General features: G+C 46.7%; 1 protein-coding gene and 1 long non-coding RNA gene across 23 annotated transcripts in view; one reads left to right on the top strand and one right to left on the bottom strand.

Annotated features, from left to right (window-relative positions):
• The window catches only part of LOC104652936 (uncharacterized), a 40,130-nt gene that overhangs the window by 905 nt on the left and 17,112 nt on the right, over positions 1-22,113 (bottom strand). The window contains exons 3-7 of one of the 3 annotated variants that reach the window (XR_012519028.1): positions 19,698-19,747; positions 17,989-18,197; positions 11,789-11,882; positions 1,825-9,042; positions 1,293-1,548 (exon numbers count right to left, since the gene is read on the bottom strand). This is a non-coding gene — a long non-coding RNA (uncharacterized LOC104652936). Of the gene's footprint in view, positions 1-1,292; positions 1,549-1,824; positions 9,287-11,788; positions 11,883-17,988; positions 18,198-19,697; positions 19,748-22,113 lie in introns of all 3 variants that reach the window. The other 2 variants (XR_012519029.1, XR_012519030.1) reach the window with 2 other exon arrangements.
• The window catches only part of SVIL (supervillin), a 171,999-nt gene that overhangs the window by 146,865 nt on the left and 3,021 nt on the right, over positions 1-22,113 (top strand). For all 20 annotated transcript variants that reach the window (XM_074405191.1, XM_074405172.1, XM_074405187.1 and 17 more), the window contains 9 exons: positions 1,248-1,392; positions 2,100-2,376; positions 8,915-9,066; positions 11,813-11,918; positions 12,559-12,766; positions 14,367-14,500; positions 16,362-16,517; positions 18,447-18,590; positions 19,663-19,787. In XM_074405191.1, the coding sequence (XP_074261292.1) occupies positions 1,248-1,392; positions 2,100-2,376; positions 8,915-9,066; positions 11,813-11,918; positions 12,559-12,766; positions 14,367-14,500; positions 16,362-16,517; positions 18,447-18,590; positions 19,663-19,787 (1,447 nt within the window). The remainder of the gene's footprint in view (positions 1-1,247; positions 1,393-2,099; positions 2,377-8,914; positions 9,067-11,812; positions 11,919-12,558; positions 12,767-14,366; positions 14,501-16,361; positions 16,518-18,446; positions 18,591-19,662; positions 19,788-22,113) is intronic.

Raw genomic sequence — 22,113 nt, 5'->3', positions numbered from 1 at the left:
GCTCCAGGTGGGGCTGTGCTGTTGTCTTTCCTGTCTCTGTGCTCCCCTCAGCTGCTGCCCTGGCCAGTGGCCTAGAAATAAGTGTGCAAAAATGCACTTCGTGATCTATGAGTGTGTTTAGTGACCAAAGAATCTTTGTACTCTGGAGAGCTTTGTTGTAACATGATATAAACGAGCAGAGAATTGAGGGGGAAGGGAGCTGCGTCTTCCCTACATCTGTTAATTAATAGGAGGGAAACTTGGTGAGTGTCTGCAGGTGACTGGGTGGCTAAAGTAGACAAGTAAGGGTTGCCGGCGGCCGCTGCCTTTGCTGAAATGCCCACCCAGTGTGGACCCCAGGGCATCCCAAAGATGAGAATTGGCTAGAATGTGGCTCATGCCTGTAATCCCAGTACTTTGGGAGACTGAGAAGGGAAGATTACTTAAGGCCAGGAGTTCATGACCAGCCTGGGCAACATAGTGAGACTCCTGTCTCCTATTTAAAAAACAAAAATTAGTCAGGTACACTGGCTCACACCTGCAGTTCCAGTTGATATTCGGGAGGCTGAGGCAAGAGGATCACTCCAGACCAGGAGTTCCAAGTTCGAGTCTGTAGCGAGCTATGATCATGTGACTGCACTTTGGCTTGGGCAACAGAACAAGACCTTATCTCTTTAAAAAAAAAAAAAAAAAAAGCCAAATACGGTGGCTCACACCTGTAATCCCAACACTTTGGGAGGCTGAGGTGGGCGGACCACAAGGTCAAGAGATAAGAGACCATCCTGGCCAACATGGTGAAACCCCATCTCTACTAAAAATACAAAAAATTAGCTAGGTGTGGTGGCACATGCCTGTAGTCCCAGCTACTCAGGAGTTTGAGGCAGGAGGACTGCTTGAACCCAGGAGGTGGAGGTTGCAGTGAGCCGAGATGGCGCCACTGAACTCCAGCCTGGTGACAGACCAAGACTCCGTCTCAAAAAACAAACAAAAAGAACTTGCTAGAATGTAAGGAAAGTCTAGTCCTGACATGGTTAATGTCATATTCAGGCACATGTAAAACTCCATGGACACAAGGCTTTGCAAGACTTCAGACTAAAATAACAAAATTTGGTAAAATGCAGAAAAATAAACCATTTGTTCTATATACCACTTATGTGCTTTGAGGTTTTCTCCAGTAGCCGCTGTGGTTTAGATTCCTTGGTTTAACTTGGCTTAACCTTGGTTCTTTTCCTGTTTATTCTCCCAACCCCCCCACCCCCACCCTGCAGAAAAGGACAGGGGCGGCCCGAGTGGGCGATATTTGGGAGACTTACTGAACACAATGAGACGATTTTGTTCAAAGAGAAGTTTCTGGATTGGACAGAACTGAAGCGACCGCAGGAGAAGAACCCCGGGGAGCCTGCCCAGCACAAGGTATCCCGGCGACCAGGTCTCAACCTTGGGGCTTGGTTCGGGTCCCAGCAAAAGTGGCCTTGGTGTAAAATGACCAAATCAGGTAGTTTGCAAGACCGTCACCTCAGATTTATCATTTTTTTGTGGTGAGAACATTCCAATCCTCTTCTAGCTGTGCTGAAATATGCAATGCAGTGTTGGGGACAGTTGCCTATCGTGCCATAGAGAAGCAGCTCGTTCCTCGCTCTGATTGTCACTTTGTGCTGTTGGCCAACATCCCCCAACCCTCCCTCTGCTGCCTCCTTCCCTCACCCCCTCCCCATAAAACAGATGCCTGTATCAGCACATCAAATTGTACGCATAAAAATGTGTCAACTGAAATACTTTTTTAATTAAAATAAACACACACACACACACACCCCCTTAAACCTAGGAAGCCTTCCCCGGACTCACGAGTAGAACAGCAGACTGGCCTCCAGTTCTAACCCGACTCCGGGAGGTGAGGAGTCTGGTTTGCGCCTGTTCTCGGGCATCCATGTGCTGTTGTGGCCATGGGTGTTCAGACCTCCCAGAGTCGTCCTGGAACTGTAGCCTTTCCCTCACTGCAGTTAAGCATCCTGGGACAGAGTGTGGAAGCTGTATTTTTATACTGTCCCATGAACAGTTGAAGCAGTGTTGAGTGTGACAAGGTATGGCTGTGGAAACACAACCTCCATGTTCCCCTGTAGGAAGACCCCAGGGCCGATGTCAAGCCGTATGACGTGACGCGGATGGTGTCCATGCCCCAGACGACAGCGGGCACCATCCTGGACGGGGTGAACGTCGGCCGCGGCTATGGCCTGGTGGAAGGGCACGACAGGAGGCAGTTTGAGATCACCAGTGTCTCTGTGGATGTCTGGCACATCCTGGAATTCGACTACAGCAGGCTCCCCAAACAGAGCATCGGGCAGTTCCACGAAGGGGACACCTATGTGGTCAAGTGGAAGTTCATGGTGAGCACGGCAGGTTAGTGAGCGCTCGTGGTTTCTTCCAGCTGAAAGAGGCTGGCCGGCAACCCTGCGGGAGCCAGCTTCCCCAGCACTCCCTGTTGTGCCTCTGCTGTGTGCGCACGTGCAGTGGGGCACCCCAGTCATCTGTCCTTGAGAGCCACTTAGTAAACCACAGAGGGAAAAAGAAGTCAGGCCAAATCCCTAACAGCCTAGCCTTGCCGAGGCCGCTGGTGTTCACCTGTAGAAATTGACTTGCACGTCAAGGCTTCCTGGCTCCTCTCCCTCCCTGTCCCTGTCCCCAGAGCTGTTCTGGGAAGGCAATGATTGGCCGGCCTCTGAATGATATTTCTCATGTGCCTGTGTGCTGCTTCAATTAAAGTCATTAAGTAGAGTATATCTTTGTGATTTAAAACTGGAACCAAATGGTGCTGTTCATTGTAGTAAATACACGCACACAAGGTTGATTTCAAAAGAGGCTGTTTCTCCCAAGGCTGAGCGCACGGGTGGCCTTGGTGGGTCTGGTTTATACATGCAGAGTCTAAACTCTCCTGGGTTCCTGTTGGTGATGTGCCCGATTCCAAAACACTCACCTGGATGCTTGAAGCTGGAGACGGGGGAGTCAGGTGAACTCTGGAGAAACCATCCATGTCCTTGCCAAGGAGGAGCCTTCCCGCAGCGCTCCTCACCCCTCCCACTTAGGACAGCATGCAGGTCACAGCTCTGTGACGTCAACTCAGAAGAGTCTTTCGGCCTCTTTACAGCCCCCGTGCTGTGCACGTGCACCTGCCCCGGGGCCACGGGAGGCGCAGGCTGATCAGACACCTGCAGGCGCAGAACCACATGATTTCTTTCCTGATTGATATAAGACGTGTCTATGTATCAGCTGGCATTTCCTGAGCACCTACTCTATGGGAGACACTTTTTGTAGGGACCAAGTAAATATTTCAGGTCCTGTCTCCAAGACGCACGTGGTATCAGACGTAGGGCAAGTGCGGGAACAGCCAGCAGGAGACCTTGCTGAGCACCAGGCGGTGGGGCTGTGTGCTGGGGCTGTGTGCTGTGCAGAGCCCGGTTGTGGCCCAGAGGTTCCCCCCGCCTCCTGGGGCACGATGCTGGGTCTTTACCTGCCTCTAGCTGAGGGCCTCCGGGGCTCCCTGAGACTTGTTCTGTTGTGATGCTAATTTCTCAGATGAGGACCAGGACAGTAAGATCAAGGAACCTGCCTGAAGCCACACAGCTAGCAGAGAGCTGAGCTGGACACTCACATCCAGGCGCCCTCTTTCCAAACCCGACCGTGCTGTTAACCCACTTTCTGGGCAGGGAGTCAGAGGGGGGCTCCAGCACAGGATGTGGGGAGCCGTGAGTTTGGCTACAAAGAGGGGCCGAGGAGCCCAGTCACCAGATCAGGGAGCAGGTCAGGGTTGAATCAGCAGCAAGGCAACTTGAGGCTGGCTGCCGAGCACACCAAATTTCAGGGGCTCGTTAAACAGCAGGATTGGGATCTTCCAGCACCCAGGCAGCTCCTGTCTCTCCTTCCAGGGAGTAGTGGAGTGGTGGACAAAGACCCCCAGTGAGAGGTTTTTTCTTTCCTTTTGTTCTTTTGTGTGTGTGTGTGTGACGGGTGCTACTCTGTCTCCCAGGCTAGAGTGCAATGGCAGAATCTCGGCTCACTGAAGCCCTAACCTCTGAGGCTCCAGTGATCCTCATGCCTCAGCCTCCCAAGTAGCTAGGACTACAGGCACGTGCCACCGTATCAGGCTTTTTAAATTTTTTTGTAGAGATAGGGTCTCACTATGTTGCCTAGGCTGAGCTCAAACCATCCTCCCACTTCAGCCTCCCAAGAGGAGCAGCATTTCTTATCTGCTTAATTTCTTATGAGGAAGCAATTGGAACTGCTTCTTTCCTTTTTCATAAAGAGGTATGTCCCCTGAGGGAAGATGACAGGCACTGGGACCCTATAGCCTGGGATTCAGAATCTCAGGCCCTTACCAGCTACATGGGTTGAGTAGTTACCCCATCTGAGCCTTGGTTTTCTCACCTGGAAAGGAGGGATTATAATACTCGGCTCACAGGACTTTATGATCAGGCATATATGATGTTGAACAAGTGCCTGACTTGTGTTCACACTGCAGGTGCAGGAAAGACTCATCACTGACACTGTCAGCAGGAACAGCATAATTACTGTTTTAACTTGAAAGTGAGATAACGTGGATCTCCCCAAAATAATGGCAGTTTCCAAAGAGTCATTGTCATGGATTTACGCTCTTGCTCTCATGCAGAGGTGGCACGTGCAGTAAAATTAATCTCTGATGTTGGTTACCAATGATGACGGCAATAGGGAATTGAGTGTTTCGGGGCGGGCGGATCTCTTAGCCCGTGGAGTAATGGAACTGGGAACTTTAAAGAACAAACTAAACACACTTGTAGTGTCCCTTCCTAAAATGCAAAAAGGGAAATCAGGTTTATAAAACCAGACATTTTCTTACCTTAGCTGTTAGTTATGAGGGAAAAAAAAAAAGGTAATAGTGAATAGATGAATGAGTAAAACTGTTAACGTGAATTAATTAAAAATAAAGCTAAGAGTTCAAAGACTTTCACGGACTACTGACTTGGAGGCCCCTAGGAAATATGATTTGACCCAGACGATTCCTTTCTGTATTTCTTCCCAATAAACATAATGGACATCTCACAGCCAGCTCCAGTGGTATCTTTCCAGCAGACTTACAACTCTGCAAAGTCCAGCTTTTAGAGAATTAGGATAGAGCAGGGAGCATTCAGATTCCAGACCGTCCCTCCAGCCCTGGGAAGCACAGCCCGATGGCACCTGCGGTCACTCCGTAGCCAATGCGGAAACTCTGGCCCCTTGGTGACACTAGTCTGGCTCCTCCATCACTTGCACCCAAAAGGGCCACACCTGCAAACAAGACTGAGTCAGAGCTCAGGGAGCACTTCTGGGGAGAAGGTCAGCAAAAAGCAGCAGCTGTGCAGATGGTACAGCCTCCGCGTGGCAGATGCCAGCCAGCCTGCTACCGTCAGTGTCCTGGCCCAGTGTCTGCAGGGCAGGGCTGCTCGCACCCAGCAGGGTCAGGACACAGATGCTCCTGGTGCCAGGGATGCTGAGCCAGGCTTCCCTAGGGCGTGACAGAGGCTTAATTCCTATAAATCAGAGGTGGCTCTGGTGCGAGAATACTTAACCATGAGCAGTCTTTATACCTCTGTTTTCTGTTATTCCTAACTAGCACTCCCGGCACCAAACTCACTCTTCAAAGTACCTTGATGGTGTAACATGTCCACACTTTAAATTAGGTAACTAATCAAGGTTGTAAAGAGAATAGCCCATAAGTCCTTACCACTAAAAATTTAATCTTTACATTGCTGAAATTAAAAATGAATACAGATATGAAAAATTAAGTTGCATACAGGACTGAATATGGGTATGTGCAGGAGAACTAGTGAAATGTCTGCTTCATAAAATATCTTTACAGAAATAAAATTCTAGACTCACACCTGTAATCCCAGAGTTTTGGGAAGCGGCGATGGGAAAATCACTTACGGGCACGTGTTTGAGTCTAACCCAGGCAACACAGTGAGACCCTGTCTATACAAAAAATCAAAAATGAGCCCAGCATGGTGACGTGCACCTGTAGTCCCAGCACTTTGGGAGCCTGAGGCAGGAGGATCTCGTGAGCCCAGGAGTTCAAAGGTGCAGTGAGCTATGGTCATATCACTGTACCCGAGCCTGGGCAACAGAGCAAGACCCTGTCTCTAAAATAGAAGTAATTTTAAAAGGAGATACAATTCTATTTCGGGTATATACAAGTCAATTTACAATGTTAGGATGTGATTTGATTACTTAAGTGTGAATACGTATTTATACAATGTATTTGGGTGCTTACAAATTTCAAGGTCTTTATAAGCTGTTATGATCTATTTGAAACAAATCTTTCCCCAGTAATCTATTTTGTGAAACAAATTTTCACTTTTGAAGAATGGGATTGCTATTCAAAGGCAAAGTTTTGTTACTTGGTAAGCAGAAATTTCAATTAAGTGGCTTCCAAATTAATTGTCGGATTTATAATCTAGTCATTGATGGATCTTATGTTATTTTTCTCCCTCAAAAATACCCAAACTTAACCAGTTTAGACCACAGTGGATGGTACAAAAGGCTGTGTTTAGTCAAAATACTTTTAAGAAATGATTCGAATCATTTAAGAAACCTATGTTACAAATACCTTACCAAACAAAGAGATAAAAATCAAATAAATATGACCCCAACCTTTGAAAAACTTAAATAAAACACGATTTCCCTTTTTGCATTTTAGGAAGGGGCACTACAAGTGCCTTTCCTTTGTTCTTTAAAGTTGCCAGTTCTGTTACTCCAAAGGCTAAGAGATCTGCTCGCCCCTTCAAATCTCAATACAGAGGCCGGGCACGGTGGCTCAAGCCTGTAATCCCAGCACTTTGGGAGGCCGAGGTGGGTGGATCATGAGGTCAAGATATCGAGACCATCCTGGTCAACGTGGTGAAACCCCGTATCTACTAAAAATTCAAAGCATTAGCTGGGCATGGTGGCGCGTGCCTGTAATCCCAGCTACTCAGGAGGCTGAGGCGGGAGAATTGCCTGAACCCAGGAGGCAGAGGTTGTGGTGAGCTGGGATCTCACCATTGCACTCCAGCCTGGTTAACAAGAGCAAAACTCCGCCTCAAAAAAAAAAAAAAAAAAAAAAATCTTAATACAGTTGTAATGTTGGAAATGGGATTGGAGCTGAGAAAAGTTATGGTGATATAAACCCAGAGACCCATTATTCTCATTCCTTTTTAACCTGTGTGGGTGTTCCCACCAACTGCATTCTCCTGTGTTGACTCCCACTCCCTGGGACACCCAGGCCTTTGGGTCAAGAGCTTGGTCTGCTGGCCTCATTCAGCCTAGAAGCTTCTGCTTCCAGATCAGCATTATTCGCATCTGCACTCCCCACCTCCTCAGAAAGGCCTTCCCTCAGCAACCGTCCCATGAGCCCGACCCTGCCTGGCATCACATCCTTCTCTCCTGTCCTCATTGCACTTATCACTATCTGAAATCATCTTGCTCGTCTCTTTGTTAGAACAAAAGCACCGAAGTTGTTTGTCTCGTTCGTCTTTGTAGCCCAGAATCCTGACGTCCTGGCTCAGTGAATATTTGTTGAATGTGTGAGTGAATGAAGGGAATCTAGAGTGAGACATATTCTTACAGGTAGAGATTTGGATGTCTGCAATGACATCTAAAATGTCCATTTGGCCTATAATTCCAGTACTTTTTGGAGGCTGAGGTGGGAGAATCACTTGAGGCCAGGAGTTAGAAACCAGCCTGGGTAACATAGTGAGATCCTATCTCTACAAAATGTTAAAGATAAAAATTAGCCAGGCATGGTGATGCATGCCTGTAGTTCCAGTTATTCGGGAGGCTGAGGTAGGAGGATCACTTGAACCTAGGAGGCTGAGGCTGCAGTGAGCCATGACTGTACCACTCCACTGGTACAGCCTGGATGACAGAGGGAGACCCTGTCACCTCCCCATGACTGCTCTCCACACCAAGAGTCTCATGTGCCCAGTGTGCTGCCCATGTTTACTGAGTGCCTGTGTGGTGCCAGCCATGAGGACCATCAGCTCTTAATCCTGGCAGCAGCCCTGGTGACAGACAGGAAATCCCAGATTCATTTATGCTCAACTGACATGTCAGCAACCTATCTCCCCCATTTCTGACAGAACTGCTACACTTCAAAGTTGTATTTTTTACTAGAATAGTTTTAACAATCCACTTGTGCTTAAAGCTGGTCCAGCTATTGTTTTTAATATCTTTTCTCTACCAGCTAATCTTCTGCTAAAAAGTAACAGAAAGTGGAAAACTCGTTTGTGAGCCCTTAGTCCTGCTCTGGCAGTCACCAAATACCCAAATGCTTTATTTATTTATTTGTAAGAGAGTCTCACTCTGTCACCCAGGCTGAAGTGCAGTGACACAATCATGGCTAACTGCGGTCTCAAACTCCTGGGCTCAAGTGATCCTCCTGCCTCAGTCTCCCATGTAGCTGGGGCTACAGGTGTGCAACACCATGCCAGGCTAATTTCTTTAAATTATTTTAGAGATGGGGTTTTGCTATGTGGCCCAGGCTGGTCTTGAACTCCTGGCCTCAAGCAGTCCTCCCAGAGTGTGGGGATTACAGGAGTTAGCCACTCACCTGGCCTCACCACATCGTTTGAAGAAACTGCTGTGCTGCACACTTGAAGTGATCTGCCGCCCCCTCTGGATGACAGGTGTTTTCTCGGGGCACCAGGAGGACCCTCCGATCCTTTTTCTTCACGTTGGAGACTCTGGGTCAGGAGCTGGAAGGAAGGTGGTTATCTCTTCTGCTGGGCGCGGCCACCCTTCCCTCCATTGCCAGTGGTTTGTCTCCAGCCCCAGGCCTGAGGCTGTCTCTTTGCCGCTGGTCCTCGCCGGCCCTGGGAAAGTGAGAGGGACATTTGCTCCTCCTTGGGCATCTCAGCTGCTGACCTGTCCCTCCGCCGTTCTGTGATTGCAGTGGGAAGTCGCCAGAAGGGAGAGCACTCGGTGAGGGCGGCCGGCAAAGAGAAGTGCGTCTACTTCTTCTGGCAAGGCCGGCACTCGACAGTGAGTGAGAAGGGCACGTCGGCGCTGATGACGGTGGAGCTGGATGAGGAAAGGGGGGCCCAGGTAAGTCTTGGGGAGCTCTGCACCCTAGGGACCAAGAGGAGCATCCTCTCCTAGGAGCTGATGGCGGCTCGGCCTGGTTCCTCCCAACATGATTCTGATAATGGAAGACCACGTCACCCAAAGCACTTCAGCCCTGGTCTGGCTTCTGCAGATTTCAGGCTGTGCCTCCCACTTCTTTCATCCTCCCACTTTTTGCAAGATGATCCCAGAGAAAATGTACCTGCAACCAGGAAATCCACAAGACAAGTGCAAATGGCCAATGGGTGATCTTGAAAGGTTTCCACCTAACCAATCAAGGCACTGTAGGTAAAACAAAGAGATGCCATCGCCCACTTCTGGAAATGGTAGTGATTTTTTAAAGAATGGATCCAGGGCTGGCAAGGATCCTGTGGGATAAGGATGCTGTGTTCGGGGTGAGAAGTGTAACTTGAACAGCCATCCTGAAATTTTGGCACGAGAACCTTAAAACTTTGATCCGTTGTTCCCACATACACGAATCTACCTGAATGTAAGAATTGGGAGTGCCCATTACCTCACCGCATTCACGGCAGCCTGAGTGGGTTTTATGGAACAGGTCAGATTGAGTCACTTGCTTGCTGTCAGCCACACACACTGCAGTCTAAGCAACTTTCCAGAGCTTCAGCACCTTCATGGTGGGCCCCGGGCACCTCTCCAAGCTCCTCCTGCTCCTCCCCTCCACCCAGGCCACTCTAGCCTCTTCCTGTTCCACGACTAGCTCCTTCCACTCACCTCCTGCTCTGTGTCCCATTCCCACTGTCTGGAAACTTCCCCTGCCTAGTCTGTAGCTCGCAGTCTCTAAGGAGGCAGCTTTCTGTTCAAGTGTCACCTGCATCCCTGCCCCAAGTTCTATCCAGAGCCTCCTCATTCTCTTATTCTCTGTCCCTGTGCTTTATCCCTTTATTGTCACAGCACTTCCTGCCACCTAAAGCACATGATCCCCAGGAGCAAAACAGAGACCCTGCGGCCCTGGCCTTACAACCCCATGGCCTGCATCTTGCCTGGCAGGGACTGCTGCCCAGATCCGAGGCCTGTAAACACGTCTCTTTAACATCTGGATGATCTCTGCCTGAGTCTCATCTGCTCAGTACTAGTACCAGCAATTAAGAGTTATTCTGCTGAATCCCAGCAATTAAAGGTTAACTGGGATTCTTGGAAAACAAGACAACGCCATGTGTAAATCTCTTTATTCTCCTGGATGAATAACAACAGCAGGAGGCAAGACAGCAGAGACAGACATTTTCGCCAGAAATGGATCAACACTCACCCAGCTTTGCAGTCCTAAGAACCAATCACGTTCCCTAAAAAATATTTTCTACTGGCCATGCGTGGTGGCTCACGCCTGTAATCCCAGCACTTTGGGAGGCTCAGGCAGGTGGATCATGAGGTCAAGAGATGAAGACCATCCTAGCCAACATGGTGAAACCTCATCTCTACTAAAAAATACAAAAATTAGCTGGGCATGGTGGCGTGCGCCTGAAGTCCCAGCTCGGGAGGCTGAGGCAGGAGAACTTCTTGAACCCAGCTACTCGGGAGGCAGAGGTTGCAGTGAGCTGAGATCGTGCCACTGCACTCCAGCCTGGTGTCTGGCGACAGAGCAAGACTCTTTTTCAAAAAATAATAATAATAATTTCCTACCATGGACTATATTTTAGAAATGATATTGGCAACAGTTGCATATTAATTTATTCCTAATAGTCATTTCAATTACCCTTTATTTTGTAAAGGCTCTGAATGAATATGCTTTTATCATGCCTTCAAAATCATCCTCAGAGTTTTGAGTCTTAATCTATTGCATTTGAGCATTTTACCTATTATCAATCCAGTGGATGGAAAATCATTTTATTTGCATTTTTATTTTTTTGAGACAGGGTCTCACTCTATCGCCCAGGCTGGAGTGCAGTGGCACCATCACCACTCACTGCAACCTTGACCTCCCAGGCTCAATCTTCCTTCCTCAGCCTCCTGAGTAGCTGGGATGTAAGGCATGTACCACTACAGGCACAAGCCATGGTCCAGTCCTGGAAAATCGTTTTAGATAGGAACTACTGCCACGAAATGGCGGCTGGTGATGCCAAATGGGTGCTGAGATTGATATATTAACTCACAGTGGGAAATGCTTCCTCTCAGCGCTCCCCGACTACTAGCTCCAGGAAACACTGCCTCTTTAAGGGAAAAGTGTCTTAGCGGGAGCTGACTCAACCCTAACTTGAGGTTATCATGGTACAGGTAACTTCTGAAGGAAGAGCCTTCCCTAGCAGACAAGGGCGAGACTGAGTGGACTGCTGGGGTGGCCACAAACCGTACATTTTCCCCAGAATGATTACTAATCAGTGACGAGCCATTCTCATTACTGAGAACTACCTTGTTAAGAACGTGTTTGTATCAGTCTTATTACATCAGTAACCACAGAATACCATTAAAATATCAGGGGTCATGTTTTAAAAGAATATTCCATGATAGAACATTAAGTAAAGAAAACGAGGCTATACATCCTTATAAAGTAAGGCTCCTACTTTGTTTAGGAAAAACAAAAACTCCCTAACACCCTGAGAGGAGGTTGCACACCCTAGTTTGCAAAGCTTCTCTTCTCTTTAGGCCCTAATGTTGGAACTGGCTTTTGTTTGTACATCTTAGTATTTTTCAGATTTTCTGTGAGAGGCATGTATTGTTTTTAGGACTTTGAAAGCACCACCCGCCTTACCTATTTCCCTGTTTAAATCTGAAGGTCCAGGTTCTCCAGGGAAAGGAGCCGCCCTGTTTCCTGCAGTGTTTCCAAGGGGGGATGGTGGTGCACTCTGGGAGGCGGGAAGAGGAAGAAGAGAATGTGCAAAGTAAGTCACTTTTACTGCTGGAATTCGACTTTGTCTTTCCCTCTCTTGGAAGGAATTTTTATTAGCAGGGGCTGAAAGTGAGTCTGTCTTCATCTAGCTGTGGCACCATCTCTGAAGGCCTCCTCATGTTTTCCTGGTAACGGCTCTGGGCGCTCGTGACCCGCCTCTCCCTGGAGAATTTACTCCGGGATTCACCTTTGCCCGAAGGAGGCTGGAAAGTGACCTCCCTTCCTCTGTCTACTTGTTTTAGGAGGAAGAAAAATCAGTGGCTCGTCTATTATAAAGTATGAAATTTTTGTTGGCCACCATCCAAAAAAACATTTTTAGCTCTAGAACCTTTTAAAATATGTCTGTTATAGAACCTTGTTGTGTAAACCCTGGAAAAATGTTGTGTCTATATTGTGAACTTTGGATCACCTGCTTCTAACTACAAGAACCCACGTTCTGGGCTGGCAGGAAGTCCTGAGGCCTCAGTGCTTGGCAGGGCTCCCTGCGCAGGGCCTCAGCCCTCTAGTCCCTTAAGTCCCTGGCCCTCGACAGAGGTGGCTGCTGTGGACGGCACAGCAGGCACCAGAAAGGGCCTAGTTTGTTGCCACTCGCTCACATCGTAATTCCTCCACGCCGCTGGTGCCCCCTGCAGGTGAGTGGCGGCTGTACTGCGTGCGTGGAGAGGTGCCCATGGAAGGGAATTTGCTGGAAGTGGCCTGTCACTGTAGCAGCCTGAGGTCCAGGACTTCCATGGTGGTGCTCAACATCAACAAGGCCCTCATCTACCTGTGGCACGGATGCAAAGCCCAGACCCACACGAAGGAGGTTGGAAGGACCGCTGCAAACAAGATCAAGGAACAGTGAGTGTTGTCTGCAGCGAGCCCCCCACACACCGGGCTTCCCAGAGGGACGGGGCAGGCTCAGGGGTCCCAAGACCTAGCAGATCCTGGGGTGCTGAAAGTGACTGCAGCAAGGGATGGCTGGGAACATGGTCGGGGCCTCTGACACTCCAAGCAGAGAGGATGAACGTCTCGGCCCAGCCCTCCAACTTGGGGGCCGCCTCACCGTGGTCTGAGGATTCACCTGGCTTAATTTTTTAAGGACATAGGAGCTTGTGAGGAGTTTTCTAACTCATTTTTAAGTTTTCTAGATGTCTTATCCATGCAATTTCTTTTTTCTTTTTTTTTTTTTTTGCGATGGTATCCCACTCTTGTTGCCCAGCCTGGAGTGCACTGGCCCGATCTCGGCTCACTGCAACCTCCGCCTCCTGGGCTGAAGCAATTCTCCTGCCTCAGCCTCCCGAACAGCTGGGATTAAGGAGCCTGCCATCGCACCCAGTTAATTTTTTTGTAGTTTTTAGCAGAGACGGGGTTTCACCATCTTGGTCAAGCTGGTCTTGAACTCCTGACCTCGTGATCCACCTGCCTCGGTCTCCCAAAATGTTAGGATTACAAGCGTGAGCTACTGCGCCCAGCCTAAAAATGTCTATAATGTTCATGACATATTAGATGTGATCATACATCCCTCCCTAGGGGTCAACTTCTCCTCCACCACACTCATAACTGCGGAATATTTTTTCATTCGTAAGAATTGCTCTTCCTTAGAAAGTAGAAGAGACAGTGAACTGATTTCCAGATTTAGTTTTGAATAATTTTGTGTCTGTACCCCATAAATATATATATACCATTAGTATATACCCACAAATATTAAAATTTTTTAAAAGGCAGACAATAACAAGTATTGGCGAGGATGTGAATTTGGAACCCTTACACATTACTGCGGAGGTTGTAAAATAGTACAGCTACCTTGGAAAACAGTGTAGCAATTCCTCTAAAGATTTAACCATACAGTTACCATATGACTAGCAACTCCAAGGTATCTACCCAAGAGAAATGAAAACACTTGTACATGAAGGTTCATAGCAATATTAGTCATAGTGGCCAATAGGCAGAAATAACCCAAACATCTACCAATGCATTAGTGGATGAAAATAATGTGGCATCACAGCAGATTATTATTCTGCCATAAAAAAGAATTCAGTACTGAGACATGCTACAACATGAACAAACCTTAAATACATTATACTAAGTAAAAAAAAAAAAAAAATGCAGTCACAAAGGACCATATATTATATAATTCCATCTGTATGAAATGTGCAAACTAGGCAAATCCATCAGTACAGAAGCAGACTAGTGTGTTCTGAGGACTAAGGAGGGGAATGAGAGTGACTGCTAATGGGCACAGGGTTTCTCTTTCCAGGGGATTAAAATGTTCTGAAATTGGTGATAAGTTGCACAACTCTGTGTGTACTAAAATCTGTACACATAAGTGAATTTTATGACATGTGAATTATATCTCAGGAAAGCTATTATAAAGCCGTTATTGTAATAGTAATAATAATAATTGTGTCATCAACACTCTCCAGACTTACAAAGAACTCTTGGAGTTTCTCCCTTGCAGATGCCCCCTGGAAGCAGGACTGCATAGTAGCAGCAAAGTGACCATACACGAGTGTGACGAAGGCTCCGAGCCCCTGGGATTCTGGGATGCCTTAGGAAGGAGGGACAGGAAAGCCTATGATTGCATGCTTCAAGGTAATGTGCCATCCACAGCCTGTGATCCAGTTCTTTTGTTTTTGGAAACAAGAGTCTTGCTCTGTTGCCCAGGCTGGAGTATAGTGGTACAAACACAGCTCACTGCAGCTTCAACCTCCTAGGCTCAAGTGATCAGCCTACCTCAGCCTCCCAAAGTGCCGAGACTTCAGGCATGAGCCACTGTGCCCCATTCATGTTTTATCTTAATTCTTCAGCCTGTCATAAATCTAGTGTTATGAGCACTATGTCCAGCTGCTCGAAGAGGCTTTTTCTCCCCAGGGGTGAGTTTAACTTGGACACCAAGACTTCAAATTCCCACTGGCAATTCAGCTTTCAAAGCTTCCCGAGGTCCATGCCACCTTCCAGGGTCTTAGTGACTCAGGAACCATTTCTTTCTTCATAGCTGCCACCTGAGAAGTCGCAGTCCTCTGGGTGCTGGAGTGGGATCCAGGGGAAGGAAGCCAGTCTCTTATCCCCCTTCCAGAGCCGTTCAGTCATTAACCTGTTTAGGGATACTGGCTGTGTCTGTATAGAATAGACACTCCCGTTCACCGGAGTGAGGTTAGGTGTTATATGTGTGCTTTCCCAGCTGTTCTCAAAATAAGGATGAACATAAGAAGGAAAGTGAACTTGTTAAGCAGTTCCAACGAGCCAGACACTAGTCAACACCTTACACATAGCAACTCCGGTAGTACAACCCAGCACTCTGCCATGTTTATAGATGAGGGACGTGAGGCATACAGAAGTTAGTCAGCTTGCCCAAGGCTGGACAGCAATGGAGTATCCTAAGTTCTCCATAATAATCTGCCCCTCAATGTTTATAAACTTTTATATAGCTTTTAAAACATAATGCCTAGGAAATGTGTGAAATTACAGAAAAGTTAAAAAAAAAAAACGAAGACACTTATCACATCTCTCAGGACTATGCTGTATATAACTTTTTAAAAATAAAATGTGGACCTACTATTTTGTAACCTGCTTTTTTCCTTTATTATGAATAATCTCCAAGTTATTAAAATGTGGATTTCTAATGGCTGCAAGATATTCTATGATTACTCTGTGAATATACATCACTGTACGTGACAGTCTCTGGCAGCTGAGTTGAGCTGCTTCTTGTTTCTGATTTTTCTCCCTTATAAAATAATGCAGTTTGAATACTTTTAAAAATAATCGTATACTTTCCTTCCTAATTGAGAGGATTTCCTAGATGTGGAACTGCCGTGCTAGTTACAAAAGTCTTATAGCATGTGTCAGCATGGACCAAGTTGCACTCATTTGCAATATACAAAAGCGTACATTTCTCAGCACAATCATAAATTCAGCATATTACCTTTTTCCTCTTTGCCAAATTGATGAGACATATAGCTAAGCATTGTTTTGTTTTACTTGGAGGTACATATATATGTATATAAATGTATAATATATACAAATATATGCATATTTGTTATATAACATGCATATTTGTTACATATGTATATACTTTTTAGCCATTTTAATTTCTACTTTGGTGAGTGTCCTATTTGTCTCTTTTGCACATTTTATTGAGAGATTTATGTTTTTCTTATGTATGTACCTTCATCTATTAAGGATATTAACTAGTTGCTGTATTACAAATATTTCCCATTTATGACTTGCTTTTTCTTAATTTTGCATTGTTGCATTTTTATATAATTAATGTATTATTTCCCTTTTGATTAGTTCTTTTACTATTGCAATTGAAAAGGTCTTTTTCACCTTGAAGCTCAGATAAATCCTACCTATGTTTCCACAGTGCATTTAATTATTTCATGTTTTTATTCTTCATCTGGAATTTACTTTGCTGCATGTGGTATCTTCAGCTTTGTTCTCTTTACTTTCAAAGATCCTGGAAGTTTTAACTTCGCACCTCGCCTGTTCATCCTCAGCAGCTCCTCTGGGGATTTCGTAGCCACTGAGTTCGTGTACCCTGCCCGAGCCCCCTCTGTGGTCAGTTCCATGCCCTTCCTGCAGGAAGATCTGTACAGCGCACCCCAACCAGGTAAGCCTTGCAGGAGGCAGCTGTGCTGAACAGCAGAAGGCACACCTTCCAAGAAACCTTTTGATTTTACATCGGTATTCATTAAGCAGCTTCTCTTTGCCACGTGCACTCCCAGAACACCCAGAACATGTGCTTATGCTATTTCATCCTCATCTCTACATCAGAAGGAAGGAGGGTGAAATCAGCCACACCTTATAGCATAAGGAACGAGGCTCAGTTATTTAACCCACCCAAAGATGTCTGTTAAGAATAGGGTGAGTGCCACAGTGGCAGAGCTGGCATCTCCACTATTCTCCCAGCCTTCCTCTCAGTCTTGTTGCTGCATGGTCATTGGTCAACTGCCATTGCTCCAGTCATCATGTTTGCATTCAAGACAGAGAAAGAAAGCATGAGGAAGAAAGAGCACTTACAGCCACATCTCTCTTTAATCAGATAAAGCACGTTTTCCCAGAAGCCCCCAGCAGACTTTTGCATACGTCCCATTGGCCAGAGCTTGTCACATGGCCAACCCCAACTGCAAGGGAGCCTGGGAAAGCAAATGGCAGAGAAGGGTGTTGGGGTATCAGCTAAGTTAGCCAAGGAACAGGGTCCACCATACCAAGGCTCCACAGCAAACCAAGACTCCAGTCCAGGTCTTCTGATGCCAAGGTCAGGGCTGTTCCCACCAGGCCACCACATCAAGACAGAAACCCTTGTGCCCTCATTCTGGCTGGGAAAGTCACAAGAGACTGGGCTTGACAGCCCCTCCAGCCCGCCCTCCAGTGAAGCCAAGGTCAGCTGCCTCTCAGCGTGTTTGTTGCTTCTCACATTACAAGAGCCCAGAGCTGCAGCCAGGGGCCTCACCTCGCACTGGGAGCCCAGGGCACCACTGAAAGTTTGACCTGTGCACATGCTATGCTTGGAAAATCTTAGTCAGTGACCAGAAAGAGAGGCTGTGCCCACACCCTTCATCCTGGAGCTAAGGGCAGGTCACCAACCTCCACTGGGCTTTTAAAATGTGGTTCCTGAATCCTGAAACACATGCCAGGAAAGGACACATGGTGACCTGAGCTAGCAAGAATGAGAGGCATTTTGGCACGTGGAGTAAGAGTCAGGCTGACAATTTGAGGAGGAGAAAAAGGAGGAAAAGACAGAACAATTTTAATTTTTATTTATTTTTTTAAGAGATAGGGTCTCTCTCTATCATCCTGGCTAGAGTGCAGTGGTGCAATCATGCTTTACTGCATCCTCAAACTCCTGGGCTCAAGTGATCCTCCTTCCTTAGCCTCCTGAGTAGCTGGGACTACATGCATGCACCACCATACCAGGCTAATTTTTTTTTTCTTTTTGTAGAGATAGGGTCTCACCGTGTTGCCCAGGCTGGTCTTCAACTCCTGGGCTCAAGGAATCCTTCCGCCCCAGCCTCCCAAAGCACTGGGAGCGGCAGTTTTGATTTTAGGCCCATTTCTCTGTAAGAGAACCATGAGCTCACCTCACTGCTAAGCAGTCACACGCAGGGCAGGAATGCCACTGACCTCTCTGCAGTGAGCTGTGCGCGCCAGCGTTGACTGTGCTCTTTGGAGGTGCATGGCGCTGACAGTCCCTTGAATGGCACATGCATCATCCCTTCCACTCTCAGCACAGCACTGCCAGCATCCAGAAGGGTTACACCGGCTTGAGCTGGAGCAAAGCTGGGAGGACCTGGGGGACGAGGAATGAAAGAGGCCAACTCCTTGATGCCACCTCTCTTTGCCTAGAGGCTTCTCCCAGTTGAACTTACAAAGGGCTGGGTGGGACCCTGTGTTTGCCTTTGTCCCTGGGGTAAGAGCCAGGGGATTTCCCCTGTGACACAGCAGTGGGGAGAGGCAGCATCCGCTAGGTTTGGGATAAGTGAGCTGCAGGTGTCCGCGAAGGAGCTCCTGATGGTCGGGCTCTGTCCCTCCCTCACAGCACTTTTCCTTGTTGACAATCACCACGAGGTGTACCTCTGGCAAGGCTGGTGGCCCATCGAGAACAAGATCCCTGGTTCTGCCCGCATCCGCTGGGCCTCCGACCGGAAGAGCGCGATGGAGACCGTACTCCAGTACTGCAAAGGTGAGGCTCCCTCTAACGCGCCTGCAGCAGGGAGCAGATGGGGGAGCCCCTCAGGCACGCCCAGCCAACAGAACCCCTTCCCTTTCTGCGCATGTCAGCCAGCATCTATAAAGCCTGGCAAGTGGTAATGAAACCCATTTTTTCCCCTTTAACTTTTTGAGATTTATTAACTTTTAGATTAGTGCAGTCTCAGCTGCCAGCATGAGGAAGAACTAGTTTTTCTCTCTCATGAGGCCATCTAACATGTTACCCTCAAGGATAAAGGCTGTATTGCAGAAAGCCCAGGGCAGATTCAAACCCTGTTGTACTCGGGGATTGATCACGCTGAGACAAGTTGGCCTCTGCCATGTACATTATCTGCAAGCACTACCATGCTGTGGAGAATGGAAGTCTCCCCCAAATGGCAGATGGCCATTGCCAACCTTATTATTATTTATTATTATTTTTTAGTATTATATCCAAAGAGAAATACCCATAGTAAGTTCATGGTTCTTTACTATACATATGAAATTTCCGGTCTTTTGTGTAAAATGAAAATGCCAGTAATTAATATCTTATTGAATTTTTATGGTTTCATTGATACAATTAAGTTTAATATCACTGAGTATGTGCAACTGATTCTCTTCCTGAAAATCTCTTTAGCAATAAATAACATATGAGACCTTCCACCCAGTGTTATAGTGAGTGTGGATGTGTAAGATGCTGTCATTCGCTGTCAGTCATATTGGAGTTAATCCCATGGTAGGAAGTGAGACAGATGCCTCTACAGGTGAGTTCAGGAGGAAGAAAATGCTCCACCCAGAAGCTGCAGACGGAGCCCTTCTCTCCCTTCCAGGAATTTAGTGTTTTGTTAGGTTCAAGAAGTATAGGCTCAGGTTGATTGTAGGTCACTACAATCATACATAGTTATGAAATTAACATCTTATGTAAGCATCGTCCATGTGTTGTTATGAGCTACTCATAACTTGCATTTTAAGCATGAAGTCATGAGTTCTGAACAAAGAAAAGATTTCAAGGGAAATCACAGAAAGACAGTAGGGTCTACTGACATTGCATTCTGTGTTAACTACAGGAAAAAATCTCAAGAAGCCGCCCCCCAAGTCTTACCTTATCCATGCTGGTCTGGAGCCTCTGACATTCACCAATATGTTTCCCTGCTGGGAGCACAGAGAGGACATTGCTGAAATCACAGAGATGGTGAGCATTCTGTCCTGCGCCTTTTGGACTATGGGTTGACTTTACTTTGGGGAAAGCATCCAGTTGCACTTTCAAAGTGGGAAAATATTTTTCCTTTTGCAACATCTTAGCAAGTCTACATAGAATTTGCTTAGGAAGAAGAGAAGTCTAATGGGAAATCAATTGAACTATTTTAGTAATTTTCTACACAGTATACCCCATTTTAAAAACTTAAAAGCAAAGGTGAGTTTAATCGTGCTGAGGACTATATATGTACATAAAAGCTGAAACTCTTCGTATTGTTGCTAAGAACCTGTGGCTTGGCATTGCTTGTCTCTCAGTGTCCATATGACAACCAACCAAAGCTTCAGGTTTCAGACGTTAACCTTGTGTAGAGGAGACACATATGAAATGTGATGAATTAGTGTGTTCAGATAACTGAATGAAAAGATGTACTGTGACTCACTTATGATAAGGTATCGCTTGGCATCTCATTAATATTGTATTTTGGGCCGGGTGCGGTGGCTTATGCCTGTAATCCCAGCACTGTGGGAGGCTGAAGCGGGCAGATCACCTAAGGTCAGAAGTTCAAGACCAGCCTGACCAACATGGAGAAACCCTATCTCTACTAATACAAAATTAGCTGCGCGTGGTGGCACATGCCTGTAATGTCAGCTACTCGGGAGGCTGAGGCAGGAGAATTGCTTGAACCCAGGAGGAGGCTGCAGTGAGCTAAGATCACCCCATTGCACTCCAGCCTGGACAAGAGTGAAACTCTGTCTTAAAAAAAAAAAAAATTTTGTCTTTTATGAGACCATCTGGTATTTCCATGAGGCATTTATCATAACTTCTATCTACCAAAATATTATCTAGAATGTTTTCTTTTCCAACCACACAGAAAAGAATTTTACTATAGCTATGTTCAATTCCTTATTTATGAGCTATCACCATTACTAGCAATAGCAATTCCAAGGATTTGTTTTGATTTGGTGAGAGACAGGTTTTTACCATTTTGATTTTGATTTTTTACCATGTAGGAGAGCTGCTTTGCTTGGGGAAATGACCCAAGTGTATTTTATAGGAAATCTGAGTAATTTTAAACAAGAGTCCACTTCTGTGTAGCAATGGAGAGAGTCTGTTGGATAGTGAAGACGTTGCTGCTCACGCTAACCTGTCCCCTTGGAGCCAAATGGACTTGATCGCCACAGGGAAGGGGCTGATTGAGGCCTGGTCCCTGCCACAGCCAGAGCGAGACGGTTCTGTTTGCCATAACTATGGTATCATGAAACCAGAAGGCTCTGGGGATTCCAAGCTTTGCAGCTGCTGGTCACTATGCAGAACAAAGCCAATCACTGAGACAAGCAAAACCAGGGAAGAAAGTTTATTTGGGTGCTAATAGCCAAGGGGAACGGGACATAAGTCTCAAATCTGTGTTTCTAGCCTACTAAAACTAGGGTTTTTTTATAGCAGGGAAGAAATGTAACCGTGTGGGGTAAACAGGAGTTAGGGTGAGGAAGAGGAGTTAACAGAAAGCAGGGGGAGTTGGTTAGGCATCATGATGAGTGAGGGGTCTGGTAACCTTTAGGTTTTGTTTTTTGAGACAGGATCTTGCTGTGTTGCCCAGGCTGGGGTGTAGGGGCGCAATCATGGCTCATTGCAGCCTCTGGCTCCTGGGTTCAGACAATCCTACATCAGCCTCCCAAGTAGCTGGAATTACAGGCACATACCACAATGCACCGCTAATTTTTTTGTATTTTCAATGAGGTTTCACCATGTTGCTCAGGCTGGTCTTGAACATCTGGGCTTAAGCCATCTGCCCAACTCAGCCTCCCAAAGTGCTGGGATTACAGGTGTGAGCCACTGCTGGCTTTCTGATACTATCAGAGTGGCGTAATGGTTGGTTTCCTGAGAAAGCAACTCAGATAAGACAAATATAACTTTCTTGAGTTTCAGGACTGGGAGAGTTAATTTTGATGTTTATTTAAAAGAAACCATAAACATCAGTTCTGTGGGACAGTTGAGCCAGTTTCAGAAGGATGTAACTCACCACCCTCTCTCTGTATTCACTATAGATCCTGTGGGTTGGCAGTGGGGCTGTTTACCGTGGTGCAGGCCTGTGGGATTCCAGCCAGAGGAGAGTCAGGCTTCCCACACCAGCAAGTTATACAAATAATTAACATTCACCAAGTGCTCACTCTGCACTAGGCACAGCTCCAAGCACTTTACACTGATTTTCTCGTTTATCAACAGTCCATCCAGATCTATTTTACTATTACCCCCATTTTACTGGTGTGGGAGCAGAGTCACAAAAACATGAAGGCACTTGACCAAAGTGACTTTTAGCGAG

This window comes from Saimiri boliviensis, chromosome 8 (assembly GCF_048565385.1).
Source record: "Saimiri boliviensis isolate mSaiBol1 chromosome 8, mSaiBol1.pri, whole genome shotgun sequence".
Taxonomy (NCBI): Eukaryota; Metazoa; Chordata; class Mammalia; order Primates; family Cebidae; genus Saimiri; species Saimiri boliviensis.
Note: the sequence above shows the minus strand (reverse complement) of the source record. Positions and strands in the feature narration are given on the sequence as shown.